The 16,555-nt window shown below is 46.2% G+C and overlaps 1 protein-coding gene across 1 annotated transcript; it reads right to left on the reverse strand.

The window, feature by feature from the left end:
* Positions 1 to 626: 626 nt before the first annotated feature.
* Positions 627 to 12,369, reverse strand: LOC310793622 (CCN family member 1-like; the record flags this gene model as incomplete). Its single annotated transcript, XM_083655458.1, has 6 exons — positions 627 to 1,058; positions 2,973 to 3,151; positions 4,094 to 4,226; positions 5,310 to 5,557; positions 10,590 to 10,803; positions 12,319 to 12,369. 6 exons carry the CDS (start codon positions 12,367 to 12,369, stop codon positions 753 to 755), a joined length of 1,131 nt encoding a protein of 376 aa, XP_083511584.1. The 3' UTR covers positions 627 to 752.
* Between the last annotated feature and the right edge of the window lie 4,186 nt (positions 12,370 to 16,555).

Raw genomic sequence — 16,555 nt, forward strand, 5'->3', positions numbered from 1 at the left:
GAACAAAGTGCCTGTTGCTCTTGTCTTGTTTCGCCCCTCGGGTCGGTCTGAAGGCCTCCAAAATGTCCCTTCACACCTGAACCGGCAGCTGGGCTCCAGGGTGCTGGAAGTCCAGGGGTGCCTCAGGGCTCCAGGGTGCTGGAAGTCCAGGGGTGCCTCAGGGCTCCAGGGTGCTGAAAGTCCAGGGGTGCCTCAGGGCTCCAGGGTGCTGGAAGTCCAGGGGTGCCTCAGGGCTCCAGGGTGCTGGAAGTCCAGGGGTGCCTCAGGGCCCGCGTCTGTTTGAGCAGGAGCAGGCGAGTGGACATTACAGCCCGCTCCGGTCACGCCTATTACAATGCATTTTGCCTATACGATCGTGCAGTGGTTCTCAAAACTTTTTCACAAATTAGACCACGGATCCCCCCCCCCCCCCCACCCATTTGATAAGTCCCAGATATGATTTTTCCATTTAGATGTTTTATGAAACCCATGTCATTGTGGATGCAAATATAGTGAAAATGAAATATTCCCCTTTTTGCTGAGGGCCCCCTGACCCCCATTGAAGGACCCCTACTTTGAGAACCACTGTGATAGTGAACAAACCAGGCAGGTACTTGAGGATCAAGGCCTGTGTTCATCATGGTCTTCACCCACTTGGAGCCAGATGAGGAAAAATGGCCCCTCGTCTTAAAATGTCTTCATTTGTCAGGAAAAGCTGACTCGGTTACCTCAAAAATACAAAACGAATCGACAAAAAACCAGCCCTTCCTTTTCTAGTCGATGAACTTGTGCGTGTCCCCGTACATCCAGTGCTGCGGCGGGAGGGCCGCTTCGTTGAGGTGGCTGCAGTCGTCCCTGCATTTGCACGACTGGACGAACATGGCCGACTTCTGGAAGCGCTCTCCGTCCGGGCAAACGAAGGTGACGGGCACGGTGCGCATGCGGCGCGGCGAGCAGCAGCGGCCGTCGCTGCACACGCCGCAGTAGTTGGGCCGGTAGAGGCGGACGCTCTGGCATTCGCCGTAGGACAGGCGGATGGGTTCCGGGGCCTTGTAGGTCGGGGAGCACTTCTTCCCTTTCTGCGGTTGGAAGAAGAAGAAGAAGAAGGGGATGAGTGTTATATTATGAAGGACTAAAACCACACGAATAACTGTCATTAGCAAAAGGTTAGTAGTGAACTATTGTGTTCGCAACAACAACAAAAAATCTTTTATGAAGAATTTGGGGGTTCCCACACAATTCAAGGACTTTTCGAGGCCCAATTCCTTCAAATTGAAGCGCCCAGGAAGGATGGGTTGGGGGTTATTAACTGGCTGCATTCTTACTTCATTTGAAAAGTCAACATCCTGTAATGTGAGTAATAGCTTGTCTCATTTTTCACATCTTGAGTCAAAACTGCCACATTTGACCCCGCTCCCCCCTACTTGGCTACAGTGATCGAACTCACCAAAGCGAGCCGTTTGACCATTTCCAACAACACACATATATATATATAAAAAATTAATAAGCTTTGACTTGTATGCGTCCCGCCCTTTTACGTAAGAGCACAGTTTAAGCAGCTTTACTCTCCAACTCATTAGTTTCACATTAAGAGGAGCAGACTTTCGGCTCACGGCGCCAAGCAGCGAGTCAGAGAGAGGGATTATTCTTTTGAGATTTGAGTGATTAATTTGAAGATTAAATATTGACTTAACACTTGAGTGTGCTTTCCCCTGTGAAATAACAACACATTTACACCTGTGACCCTTCTTGGCACGAAATGCTTTGACCTCACTAGAGCAGAGGGAGAGAGAGAGCTGTGAGTGTGTGTCCAACATGGAGGATGAATATAGACACAGCACTTCCCTGGGCTCTGCTCTGAGTACACAGACAGGGCCTAGCTATGGACAGTTGCTTGGCAGGAATGCCGGGGGGTGGGGGACTATATTTAAAAAGGCGCCTGCCTGCCACCAAAACACCACAGAGCCCAGTTCCCACTGGATGTAGACCCCCGGGTTCCTAGAAGTATCCTCCCGCTAGAAGCATCTCTGTTCTAGGCTTGGAACAATGACGTTCTTACCATCAAAAAGAGTTTAAAAAGTCCTCAGTATTGTATCTTATCTTTTTGGAAGGTCTGTTCATTTCCCTTTACAACGCTGTATAATATTTGTAACTTACAAATGGATCCTGCCAGAGCAATTTAGAGAGAGAGTGGCGTCAGCGCAGCGGAGGACCAAAATGCGTGACTCATTAGCCAATGAAGAACCAGGAAGGGGTCTCGCGCTACTTTTGAATGCTAAAATAAAGCTGATAGTGTACAATTTGATTAAAAAAAAAAAAAAAAAATTAAAAGTACAACACAAACTGTCCATTTTGCTGCAACTCGACAGCGCTGCTTAATCCAGGACCTTACTTCCTGGAACTCTTGAGAGTAAAAAACTGGTCCATTGGAGTGAATGGAGATGTTGCGACTCTTCTATATAAATGGCTCTGGATCCTGCATTTGTGGGATGAGCAGCACAGCTGATTATGCGGGTAGCGCCGAAGTCAAATGTGCCAACTTTGCCTGCCAATGTCAAACAGTGTATCCTCCTGTTGGTATTGACTGTATTGTTTTGAGTTGTTTGGGAGATTGCATGATTGAACTCTATCCGAACAAGGAACAAACAAGATACATTGTTGGCAATTTGACACTTTATTCATTGATTTCTAGTTCTTTGCAGAACAGATTTCATTTCATGTTTTCAGCCTCTGATCTCGGGGGAAAACGGGCACAGGTGTTTCTCCCTGTGTAGATCGATAAGGATCAAGATAAGTGACATCATTGCTTTTTGATAAGCACTATCATCAGAGGTTGTGTCGAGAGATAAGTGGAGTTGTTTTGATAAGAAATGATCACGGCAATAATGTGTGGGTGGATGACCTATGCTCTTAAACCTGTTGTTATGGCATTCTGAGCCAAATATTTGCCACACACGGATTGATCTCTCTCACGTCTCTCTCATATCTCTCACCTTGGCAGGGATGGTCAGGCCGTGGCACGGCCGCACGGTGCATATTCTGGTCTCTCTCTCCAGCTTGCACTGGGCGTTCTTGTTGGTGATCCGGGAAGACACGCCCATCCCACAGCTGCGGGAGCACTGGGACCAGTCGGTGGTCTGGACCACACACTTGTCCTTCAGGTGGTTCCACTCTGGGGAGAGCGAACAGGGAGGCAGGGTGGAGGACAGGAGGGCAATAATTCATTATGGTTTAGTGTCTTTCAGTAGACGCATGGTGATATGGGGTTATTGCAGTACATCAGGGTTGCCCAAATACCGGCCCGCGAGCGCCCCCCTGTGTGGCCCGTGCTGGAATTGCAAAAATATATATATATATATATATTTTTACAGTGCACCTGAACGCAACATGCAAGATACGCGCTGCTCTCCGTATTGACCTGGCTATGAGCCCCTCGCCCTCACATCTGTCAGCTCGCCTTCTCGCAACGTTCAATGCACGCGCTGCTCCCGGGCCACTTACCGATACTTATGCTTAAATTAACAATGCTGGTTTATTTCAAGAAAAACGTTTCGGCGAGTGGAAATTCTAACTGGCTGGTAAAATCTAGCAGCCATATTGGCAGGTGGTCAAAAAAGTTAATTTCAAGCCATGCAGCGGGTGACATACGAGCGAGTGAGAAAAGGATCAAATATCGGTGGTTAAGACTGGATAATGACAATCACAACTTTTAATTTAAAATGAGTTATTCCTCTAAATCTGGCTTCAAATGCCCCAAGTTTTTCGACCCCCAGCCCTCGGCCCTCAGCAAAATGTGGCCCTTGGTGAAAAGTAATTGGGGACCTCTGATCTGCCCGTTACCTGAGTCTGAGTCTGAGTAGACACTGAACATGAGTGTGACTCCACAAGCCGTTGCACGAAATCAAATAAAGTCATGGTATTAAATATAGCTCTCAATATCTTATGCCAAATTATTTGGGCCTATTACAAAAAATAAATAAAAACAAAACCGGTCCATGTACTCGTTTCCAACTTCCAAGTCCAAATGCATCGAGTCCGAGTCATCAGTGCTCAGAGTCACGAGTCTGGAGGCTACAACACCGTGATCATGAGAAATAAACACTGCCTCGCTCACCTGGCAAGTGTTTGTATCCTTGCTCGTCCTCCCAGCCGCTGGGCTCTGCCAGCTCGTTGCCCAACACCAGTTCATTCCCGGGCTGGTGTGGGGCGGGGTGGTGCTGGTGGTGGTGGGAGGGCCGTGGAGTCACCTGCGATGAGAGGAGAGATAAGCTGACATAGTGCTTTTGTATTGGTGGTTCACCGCGTCGCTGCCATTGTCTGTCTGTTGGGTGTGTTTTCCCACGGTGTTATCAGCGCACTTATCAAGACGCAAAATCCAGGTCAGTGAGACACTTTCAGCTTTCAGCTGCTCTGTGCTATCAAGATTCACTACAGCACTACAGCAGAAACCCGTGTCTGTTTATTGAGCGGTATTTCATCGGTATAAGTAAGTTCTACTAAACTGGCCCGGATATATCCTGGCTCAGACCCAAATTGCATCAGATGCCATCAGTTCCCGGGTACTCTAGGCCACACGTTTTGGACTTGCCCAAAATTGTACACATTCTGGTCAGACATTTTTAATACATTCTCATATATATGTCAAAAACAGATTGACCCAGATCCAATTACTGCAATATTTGGGCTTGCCCCTAGCAACAGTGGGATATCCAGACATCAATCAGATCTAATGGCCTTTTCAACATTACTAGCTCGCCGGCTTATTCTTTTTAGCTGGAAATCGCCCACACCTCCATCACACTCACGCTGGATTCGTGAGGTAATGTCATTTCTTAAACTAGAAAAAGTCAGATGCACAGTCCAGGGTTCTCTGGAAAAGTTTGAAATGACTTGGCACCCCTTCTTAGATTATTATGATAAGGAATTTGACGCAAGAACTTTAGATTAGTAGCCCCCAACATCTCTACCCTACCCTCTTCCCACCCCCCTCTTGTTCTTTCCTTGTCTCTATTATTTTTATTTTTATGTTTTTTATTTTTTTTACACTTGGTTGTCATTGCATCACAATTATTCAGGAGATTGTATACATGTATGACATCATGCAACCTTGCACCTATTTTGTATTGTCTGTCTTCTACGGGGTTTGTTTTCCCTTGTTTGTATTGTTTAAAAACGAATAAAAACAATTTGAAATAAATAAGTAAGTTCTACTAATATCAATGGAAAAATGAATGGCGGATGAAATCCTTTCGTTCGTTGCCTAACCCGGCGGGAGTGGGCGTGACTTTGGGCTCTCGGTAGAGCTGCTGGTGGGGCAGCTGAAGACCAACCTGGTGTTTTGGTGGCAGGCGCCAGGTGCCCTTGTGGCAGTCCACAGTGAGGCAGCACTGCCCGGGCACCCTGACCAGCCGCGGCGAGGGGCAGGAGGGCGAGGCGGGCGGCAGGCGGTGGTGGCAGAGGGGAGCGCAGCCGACGGCGCCGTCGATGCAGGTGCACTGGTGCTTACAGCCCGCGCGGAAGCTCTCGCCACTCTGGTACATCCTGCCGCTGTACTCGCACGTGCGTCCCTCCAGTTTGGCTGGAAAGACGAGAGAAGAGAGACGACACATGATGATGGGGAGGTGTGACCAAGTGCACTTTGCTCCACTCCCAAGCAGTGTTGGGGGTAACTCATTACAAAAGTAATATATTACATGTAATATATTACTTTTAGCAGTAACTCAGTAATATAACTTATTACAATAGGATTTCAGTAATATTATACCAGTTACTTTGTCAAGTAGCACAAGTTACAAATTGAGTTACATTTTCTTTTATCAAAAGCACATATTTAAATAAAGATATAATCATTTCCTAATCAAATTTTGTTTTTTTTATGCAAATAACCACTATAGATGGGAATAACAAAGGAAAAAGTTAACATTTTGAATTTTGGACAGTTTACACTGACTTCAAGACAGTTGAAATTGTCTTTCGGGATGGTTCTGGGCCGGCGATGTCATTCTGCTACTGCAGTTATTTTGGTAAAAGTAATGCAAAAGTAGTGTAATAAGTAATGAGTTACTCTACACAGACATTAATATTGTAAAGTAACGTATTACTTTCAAATGAAAGTAACTATTAATATGTAGTATATTCCATTTTGAAAGTAACTTGCCCAACACTGGTCCCAAGTCAGTTTCAAGTCTCAAGTTTAAATGTGGAACACCAAGTCATGTCCAAGTCATTCATCTAATGTCAAGTCAGAACAAATCAAGAGTTCAGTATCAATTTAATATCTTAAAGAAAACAAAATGTCTAGGACTTTTCGATAGAATATGATTTTAATCTGATAAAAACTTGGTAAGCGCATCATGAGGTAGATTTGTAGAATCAGTTTCAACCACACAAATTCAGAAATAATCTATTTCAACTCGGTCGTCTCTGCTGGAACAAATATCACCACTTTCAAGTAATCCTATAATAATCCTATAATAAGCATACAAAGTGTCTGTGTGTGAGTGAGTGAGCTACTGTATGTCATTTTATGTGTGATCACGCTGAATCTTTCAGGAAGTGTAAACAGCGCCCCCGCAGGTGACCCAAGGAGCTGGATTTTCTAATTAGGTCATTAGGGCCGATTAACGGCCAAATTTGTGATGCTGCGCAGCCTCCAGTGGTCACACAGGGATGCACATCACTGTATGGGTATCCCGCTAGTCCGAGTCATTTATCAAAGTTAGAAGTCCCGAGCAACAGGAATCTCCTGGGCACCATGTGGGTTAGCTAATAGCTACCGTATCTCGTAGATGACATGTCTGTCACTTTCTACAGACAGAAGGCATGTTTTGACGTCCGAACGCCCCTCTCGCAATCCTAGGTATGTCTGAAGGCACCCGCACACATCCTCCTGTCATTCCAACAGCTGAGACGAACCCTGTCGTGCCGCTGTTTTCCCCATGACTGGACCAGAACGCACACAATAACCCCGACACCAGAACACATGACTGGACCAGAACGCACACATTAACCCGACACCAGAACACATGACTGGACCAGAACGCACACAATAACCCCGACACCAGAACACATGACTGGACCAGAACGCACACATTAACCCGACACCAGAACACATGACTGGACCAGAACGCACACAATAACCCCGACACCAGAACACATGACTGGACCAGAACGCACACATTAACCCCGACACCAGAACACATGACTGGACCAGAACGCACACAATAACCCGACACCAGAACACATGACTGGACCAGAACGCACACAATAACCCCCGACACCAGAACACATGACTGGACCAGAACGCACACTATAACCCCGACACCAGAACACATGACTGGACCAGAACGCACACAATAACCCCCGACACCAGAACACATGACTGGACCAGAACGCACACTATAACCCCGACACCAGAACACATGACTGGACCAGAACGCACACTATAACCCCGACACCAGAACACATGACTGGACCAGAACGCACACAATAACCCGACATCAGAACACATGACTGGACCAGAACGCACACTATAACCCCGACACCAGAACACATGACTGGACCAGAACGCACACAATAACCCCGACACCAGAACACATGACTGGACCAGAACGCACACAATAACCCCGACACCAGAACACATGACTGGACCAGAACGCACACATTAACCCCGACACCAGAACACATGACTGGACCAGAACGCACACAATAACCCCGACACCAGAACACATGACTGGACCAGAACGCACACATTAACCCCGACACCAGAACACATGACTGGACCAGAACGCACACAATAACCCCGACACCAGAACACATGACTGGACCAGAACGCACACAATAACCCCGACACCAGAACACATGACTGGACCAGAACGCACACAATAACCCCGACACCAGAACACATGACTGGACCAGAACGCACACATTAACCCCGACACCAGAACACATGACTGGACCAGAACGCACACAATAACCCCGACACCAGAACACATGACTGGACCAGAACGCACACATTAACCCCGACACCAGAACACATGACTGGACCAGAACGCACACAATAACCCCGACACCAGAACACATGACTGGACCAGAACGCACACAATAACCCCGACACCAGAACACATGACTGGACCAGAACGCACACAATAACCCCGACACCAGAACACATGACTGGACCAGAACGCACACAATAACCCGACACCAGAACACATGACTGGACCAGAACGCACACAATAACCCCGACACCAGAACACATGACTGGACCAGAACGCACACAATAACCCCGACACCAGAACACATGACTGGACCAGAACGCACACAATAACCCCGACACCAGAACACATTACTGGACCAGAACGCACACAATAACCCCGACACCAGAACACATGACTGGACCAGAACGCACACATTAACCCGACACCAGAACACATGACTGGACCAGAACGCACACAATAACCCCGACACCAGAACACATGACTGGACCAGAACGCACACAATAACCCGACACCAGAACACATGACTGGACCAGAACGCACACAATAACCCCGACACCAGAACACATGACTGGACCAGAACGCACACAATAACCCCGACACCAGAACACATGACTGGACCAGAACGCACACATTAACCCGACACCAGAACACATGACTGGACCAGAACGCACACATTAACCCGACACCAGAACACATGACTGGACCAGAACGCACACTATAACCCCGACACCAGAACACATGACTGGACCAGAACGCACACAATAACCCCGACACCAGAACACATGACTGGACCAGAACGCACACATTAACCCGACACCAGAACACATGACTGGACCAGAACGCACACAATAACCCCGACACCAGAACACGTGACTGGACCAGAACGCACACAATAACCCCGACACCAGAACACATGACTGGACCAGAACGCACACAATAACCCCGACACCAGAACACATGACTGGACCAGAACGCACACTATAACCCCGACACCAGAACACATGACTGGACCAGAACGCACACATTAACCCCGACACCAGAACACATGACTGGACCAGAACGCACACAATAACCCCGACACCAGAACACATGACTGGACCAGAACGCACACAATAACCCGACACCAGAACACATGACTGGACCAGAACGCACACAATAACCCCGACACCAGAACACGTGACTGGACCAGAACGCACACAATAACCCGACACCAGAACACATGACTGGACCAGAACGCACACTATAACCCCGACACCGGAACACATGACTGGACCAGACCGCACACAATAACCCCGACACCAGAACACATGACTGGACCAGAACGCACGCAATAACCCGACACCAGAACACATGACTGGACCAGAACGCACACAATAACCCCGACACCAGAACACATGACTGGACCAGAACGCACACAATAACCCCGACACCAGAACACATGACTGGACCAGAACGCACACAATAACCCCGACACCAGAACACATGACTGGACCAGAACGCACACAATAACCCCCGACACCAGAACACATGACTGGATCAGAACGCACACTATAACCCCGACACCAGAACACATGACTGGACCAGAACGCACACTATAACCCCAACACCAGAACACATGACTGGATCAGAACGCACACAATAACCCGACACCAGAACACATGACTGGACCAGAACGCACACAATAACCCCGACACCAGAACACATGACTGGACCAGAACGCACACAATAACCCCGACACCAGAACACATGACTGGACCAGAACGCACACAATAACCCGACACCAGAACACATGACTGGACCAGAACGCACACAATAACCCGACACCAGAACACATGACTGGACCAGAACGCACACAATAACCCGACACCAGAACACAAAACCAGACGGAGCCCCTGAGCTCTGAAGGTAGCGGGGTCAGAGAAAGGTCCTTGGAAATGGGGAGACAGAGGGAGTCAGACTCCTTGTCAGCATGGAAGACGCTTGCTATTCATAGTTTGCGGGGCAGACCTGGCATGGGGCAGGTGGAGGGTGTATTTCTATCTCTGAGACCCCCTTGCTCACTGTCATAAGGCACCTACTACTCATTAAAATATCCCCCTCCTCCCCTGTCGTCACAATGTGCCACAAACTGGACTTGATGACGAATTTCATCACTTGGTTGGTTGGTTGGTTGGTTGGTTGGTTGGTTGGTTGGGTAAAAGGGGAAAATGCATGATGTAGCGGACTTGTGCTGGAGTTATGGAAAAGAGAGACTAAAGCAATATACTCATAGGGGGAAGAAGGATGATATAACATAGAAATACTGTTATAATTAATGGCAAATTTTTCCCATGGACAATACCTCATTGTTCTTCAGGCATCGTGACCTTTTGGCTTCTACAGCACTTGGGATTCATTCATTTCAAATGGATCTATTCACATGTGATCTGCTTCCCATGCAACAGTCTACTCCCATGAGTTAGTGGGTTGACATAAACAAAGGGGTCTTTCCCCCCTCATTCATCTTTAAAAGGCGGATACCGGCAGCCATTTTGCTCTAACAAGAGGGTGGTGGCGGTGGGGGGGGTGATTCCTCCGCACACCACACACACTATACACCCTCTCCTTCCTCACCTCGACAGATGCCCCAGGCCATGTTCACGTCGTTGCCGTAGTTACACTCCAGGCCCTTGTGGTGGTCGCAGGGCATGGCGGGGCTGCAGTCCTGGTTGAGCTGCGCGGCGCACACCTTGCAGCACCCGCACCGGTCAGGCACAGCACTCACCCCCGGGGGGCAAGCCGGGGACTCTGCGGGACAGTCGCACACCGCCGGGCAGCCGGCCATCACCTGGAGGGAGGAGAGAGGGTACCATCATCAGTCCATCACATTTTATGATCCATTTCCAGTGGTTTGTCTTCATCCCTTCACCATGGACCTACAGTAGCCTAAAGGATGCACACTATAATGGTATGGGCATATAATGGTATATAATAAAAGTATATAATGGTCATATTTTAATATATCAGTATCTGTCAGATGAGCAAAATAACATCAATGTTATTATTGGTTATATATATTACATACATAATATCGGTATCGTCCAACATTTTCATATTGAGAGAAAACAATGTGGCACATCTATGATTTATGGGCTTTTCCAAATGTTTTGTGGAAATTGAACATTTCAAATCCACAGTGTTTACATGTTTTTTTCATGTATGTACAAAATGTGATTATCATAGAAACTCGTTTTTCTACAGATCATATCAACATCGGTAAATATCGGTTATCGGCCATAGCTGCAATGTTAATATAATTATCGTCCATCCACATGGAACATTTTCTGTATGTGTGAGATAATAGTAATGGCGGAGAAAATGACCAAATTGGAGACACTATGAACCCCAGTTCTTTTCACAAAGGCAATCAAACGTGTAGCATTCAGCTGCATGTAAAGTCCCTCAGACAGAGATATGCTGCTACACACCGGCCTTGGTTCATTATGTGTTATGTGTGCAGGGGAAGTTCAGATGCACAGTAACCGTATCACAACCCAATATGCAGAAATATTTCAGAAATGTTCAGTCCACAGTTTGATTTGTCTGCCAACATTAAAAGCAGGAGGAAGAGTGCTGGCAAACGTATCTATTTCGTATCCCACAGGTTTTCTGACAGATTTGGAATTCCTCCACAGACAAAGCAATGTGAGACAGACAGCCTACTACGTCAAGTCACTGCCGGCCAGTCGAGTCATCCCTGAGTGTCTAGACCCAGTCCCCTGCCGACTTGTGATTTGAGTCATAGCCCGGCACCACAGCCAACTTGTTCCAGTCAGTAGAAAGGAATCAACAAGTCAATCATACTCTACATGCACAAGCCTGCTGCAAAACCACTAATATAGCCTTGCAGATCACAAACAGACCTGCTATTATAGGGAGAATCGACTTTAAAAAGAGTATAAAGCAGGGATGTCGTGGAGGATATACACTCAGCTAAACTCAATTGATCTTGACCCACTTTTTTAAGGCTGGCATAAATCATAAATTCATAGATCAGTCTGAAACAGCGCTTCATGAAGATAACAGTGTTTGAATAGGAGAAATCATACACCTCTGCTTTTCTGAAAGTGAAATTGAGTTTTGTTTATCTTGGTGGTTAATGATGATCACAGACTGAAGGTCATATTTTTACATCACTGACTAGGCTATAAACGAGAGTTGTAATGTTATATAGCACATCCATAACTTAGGGTTAATTAGAGCTCATTACTCCTTGTACATCAAACTAATATGATAATTCACATAGGAGCTCACACTGATCAAACTGTCAAGAAATTGTGAGAGCAAACACAAAACGTCTTACCTGAGAGATGATGGCTGTTGTCAAAAGAGTTAGATACATCAGAAACGCCATGATTGACAAGATAAAAACAACTAAAGTAACCGAAAAGCAAAATCTAAAGATTTTTAGTCTACAGTCCACTGGATGATATAGTCTTAAATGCTCTCACAGAGAGTTTCAGACAGTCGCGAAAGTGCTATTCCTCCCTTAGATCTCCTCTTTGTAGTGCTGCTAAGGGGTAAATAACTGCAGTCTAATTTATACTACTAGAAGCTGCGCAGAGGCCCCGCCCCTCAGCATGTGTCTAACCAATCAACACGTGGGCAGTAGTCCAGAGACATTCCAAATGGGCGGGGCTTTACGGCAGAGGGGGAGTTCGCTGATTGTTGGGGCGTGTTTTGGAATGAATGCAGCCATTCATAAAAACAAATTCCCGGAGCCGCTCTGTATTTATTTAACGAGTTAAAAACGAAAACGTAACCGGCGCTTTCAAGTCACACTTAGGCACATTCCTGCCTTTGTGGCCACCACTCTAGTAACACAAAGTCAATATACTCAGCTGGCCGGCCTGCCCTGCAAGGGGAGCGGGCCAGACACGGTCCACCTCAGGGAGGGGGGGTGGAATTCCCAACATAGAGGACAGAAAATCAAAGTGAGCTGTGTATTTAAGCGTATAAGCAGTGTTGGGCAAGTTACGGAAAATGAGTAGCCTAGTAAATCAATTAGCCTACAGTTGGCCTTACCTTATAGCCTAGTTACTTCCAGTGTTGGGCAAGTTACTTTCAAAATGTAATATACTACATATTACTAGTTACTTTAATTTGAAAGTAATAAGTTACTTTACAATATTACTGTCTGTGTAGAGTAACTAGTTACTTATTACACTACTTTTGCATTATTTTCACCAAAATAACAGCAGTACTGTAGCAGAATGACATCGCCACCCTTGAACCATAAAGAAAAAACACCGTCTTGACTCTTGATGTCAGTATATAAACTATCCAAAATTCTAAATGTTATCCTTTTCCTTTGTTATTGTCATCTATATGTGGTTATTTGCATAAAAACACACAATTTGATTAGGAAATTATTGTATCCTTATTTAAATACCGTATGTGCTTTGATAAAACAAATGTAACTGAATTTGTAACTTGTGTTACTTGACAAAGTAACTGGTATAATATTACTGAAATCCTATAGTAATAAGTTATATTACTGAGTTACTGCTAAAGGTAATAGGCCTATATTATATGTGATATGTTACTTTTGTAACGAGTTACCTGCCCCAACACTGTTTACTTCTCTCAAAACGTTATTGAAACATTAGTAAATTACTGGCTGCATAAAAAGTAATTACTAGGGAAAGTAGCATTTGCGTTACTCTATTTTATCTTTAGCTTCAATGATCTTATTAATGCACATATTTATCATTGTATCACTATGATGACGAAAAGAAAATGACCAATTAGTTAGTACAGTTCTAATTAGTTTGATTACTAGTTACCGCAAAGGTAGTGGGATTACAGTAATGTGTTACTTAGCCTAACTATTACTCCCAACACTGGTATTATGCAAAGTAACTAGCCTAAGTTAATAGCAGAGGTGTCTGAGAGAGACAGACAGTGAATATATTATATCCCCTTAATTAGTTTGCCCCATATTAAATTATATCCATCATATGAGCAAAATGTGTTTCCATACTGTGTGTGTGCCGCCTGTCTCTTGACTATTATTTCAAACCACATGGTGCTGACATGGGAATGATGAGGATAACACTTGGAAAGAATGATCAGGTTTATGGTAAACGCATGGTGCTGACATGGGAATGATGAGGATAACACTTGGAAAGAATGGTCAGGTTTATGGTAAACGCATGGTGCTGACATGGGAATGATGAGGATAACACTTGGAAAGAATGGTCAGGTTTATGGTAAACGCATGGTGCTGACATGGGAATGATGAGGATAACACTTGGAAAGAATGATCAGGTTTATGGTAAACGCATGGTGCTGACATGGGAATGATGAGGATAACACTTGGAAAGAATGATCAGGTTTATGGTAAACGCATGGTGCTGACATGGGAATGGTGAGGATAACACTTGGAAAGAATGATCAGGTTTATGGTAAATGCATGGTGCTGACATGGGAATGGTGAGGATAACACTTGGAAAGAATGATCAGGTTTATGGTAAATGCATGGTGCTGACATGGGAATGGTGAGGATAACACTTGGAAAGAATGGTCAAATCAAAGCGCATATGGTGCTGACACGGGAATGACGAGGATACGAACACTTGGAAAGAATGGTCAGGTTGAGGGTAAAAGCTGGCTTATTGTTTTAAGGGCAGCTCAGAATAAGCTCTGAAACCCTTCTGACCGTACTCCTCCCCTGCCTTCCTTTTCAACCACAGGTTTTCAGCCACACCTGCTCCAACACAGAGACCTCCTTTGATGAAAGAATGTATGAAATGTGATAGGCAGAGGTTTGAAAGTGAGATTCCTGCTATGAACACCCATGTATGGTCGCATGGCCCTGACGGAGACCTTTAAAAAGCCAAACATCTCGCCTCTGGAACAGGAAACGGCTGCTTGGATGATTTGGGGGAATCTGGGGCCTTGGGCAGCAAAGATTGTGTTTAGGCTACACAGAGGAGAGCTAGGTCGAGTTAGCTTATCCAATAGCAAGTTCAGTTTCAGGCTCACAAAAGTTGATCTGCCCAGTGGTCCATTTATTCCATTACTCCTCAAATTCTTCTTTACCAAGTGGAGTGTGTGTCATAATATTTTGTGCTATATGGCGGCCCTTCCTTCTCCGTTCCTGCTCAAATTGCCCTGTGTGTCAGATGCTAAGTGTTTGCAATCCCTTGCCAAGCAGTGCTGCTGCTCAGTTTGTGCCAGCTATAATACAGCTGCGTGGCCCCTGGGGGCCCCTGGGGGCTAGATCAGTGTCCCAACATAAAACATGAGCACTTCCTAACAAGGAGCAGACAGACGAGTATGTGCTACAGACACGCTACTAAACATCCCCAGCCGCTCCTCTTTCCTCCTCCTCCCTCTCCTAGCCAAGTCTTGCTCGGACGTTTGGCAGACTGGCAACGTTTTGTGACTCACTGACACTGAGCTGATTTCACTCACGCTCACTGACAATTGTTGGGACAAAGCCCTGTTTTTTCCCCGGCCCAGAAACCCATAAGGGCCTCTCTATGACAGCATGTCGATGATGTGACGCTGAGGTAGGTCCAGAGATGGGTAATGTGAGGTGAGGCCCACCACCGTTACAGACAGCGAAGCTCTGCTCAGAGGTGGCACGGTGGTTTAGGTAGGTACCCACTTCCTAACCACATGTGCACTCGCAGCTGTCCGCTCATCCTGTTGTTTACTGAATCACTGCCACCCAAGGGTTGAGAAGTTCCACTTACCATTGTCCTCCTCATCCACCTGTGCTCAATCAGTCGTTTCTATTCTAAAGTCTACACACCTACTACCTCTAACGGAATCAAATTGTCTGGTTAGTTTCGGAGCCAAAGCTTCATGTGGTGCAGCTACCTGTCCGACTAATGTTTCACTGAGGAAATATCAGAGAACCCGGAGCGCCCAGGAAGCTGTCAGTCACAGGCTCTAATGGTGCGACCCAGGAGACAAAAGTCACGGCCCGTCTATTTTAATCCGGCGGTGGTCATGGTACAGGGGGAATCCTCCAAGTCATGTGACGGCGGTGGTCATGGTACAGGGATAGTCCTCCCAAGTCATGTGACTACTTCTGTTTTCAGCCTCTTCACTGATGCCCAAAGAGGGGCAATCGGAAGCAACGGGGGCCACAGGCCAGCGTTTTGAAAGTGGTGTGTGATGAAGCGCACCAGTCATTTTCAGACAGGGAAATCATATATGACCACTGGACTACGAGGACGTCCTGTTGGTCCTTTTCAGACAGGGAAATCATATATGACCACTGGACTACGAGGACGTCCTGTTGGTCCTTTTCAGACAGGGAAATCATATATGACCACTGGACTACGAGGACGTCCTGTTGGTCCTTTTCAGACAGGGAAATCATATATGACCACTGGACTACGAGGACGTCCTGTTGGTCCTTTTCAGACAGGGAAATCATATATGACCACTGGACTACGAGGACGTCCTGTTGGTCCTTTTCAGACAGGGAAATCATATATGACCACTGGACTACGAGGACGTCCTGTTGGTTTTGGGGAGAATGTACCACTAGGTTTGAATGTGTCACATTCCATTTGCAGTAA

The sequence above is a fragment of the Poromitra crassiceps genome (assembly GCF_964638095.1).
Source record: "Poromitra crassiceps genome assembly, chromosome: 19".
Classification (NCBI taxonomy): domain Eukaryota; kingdom Metazoa; phylum Chordata; class Actinopteri; order Beryciformes; family Melamphaidae; genus Poromitra; species Poromitra crassiceps.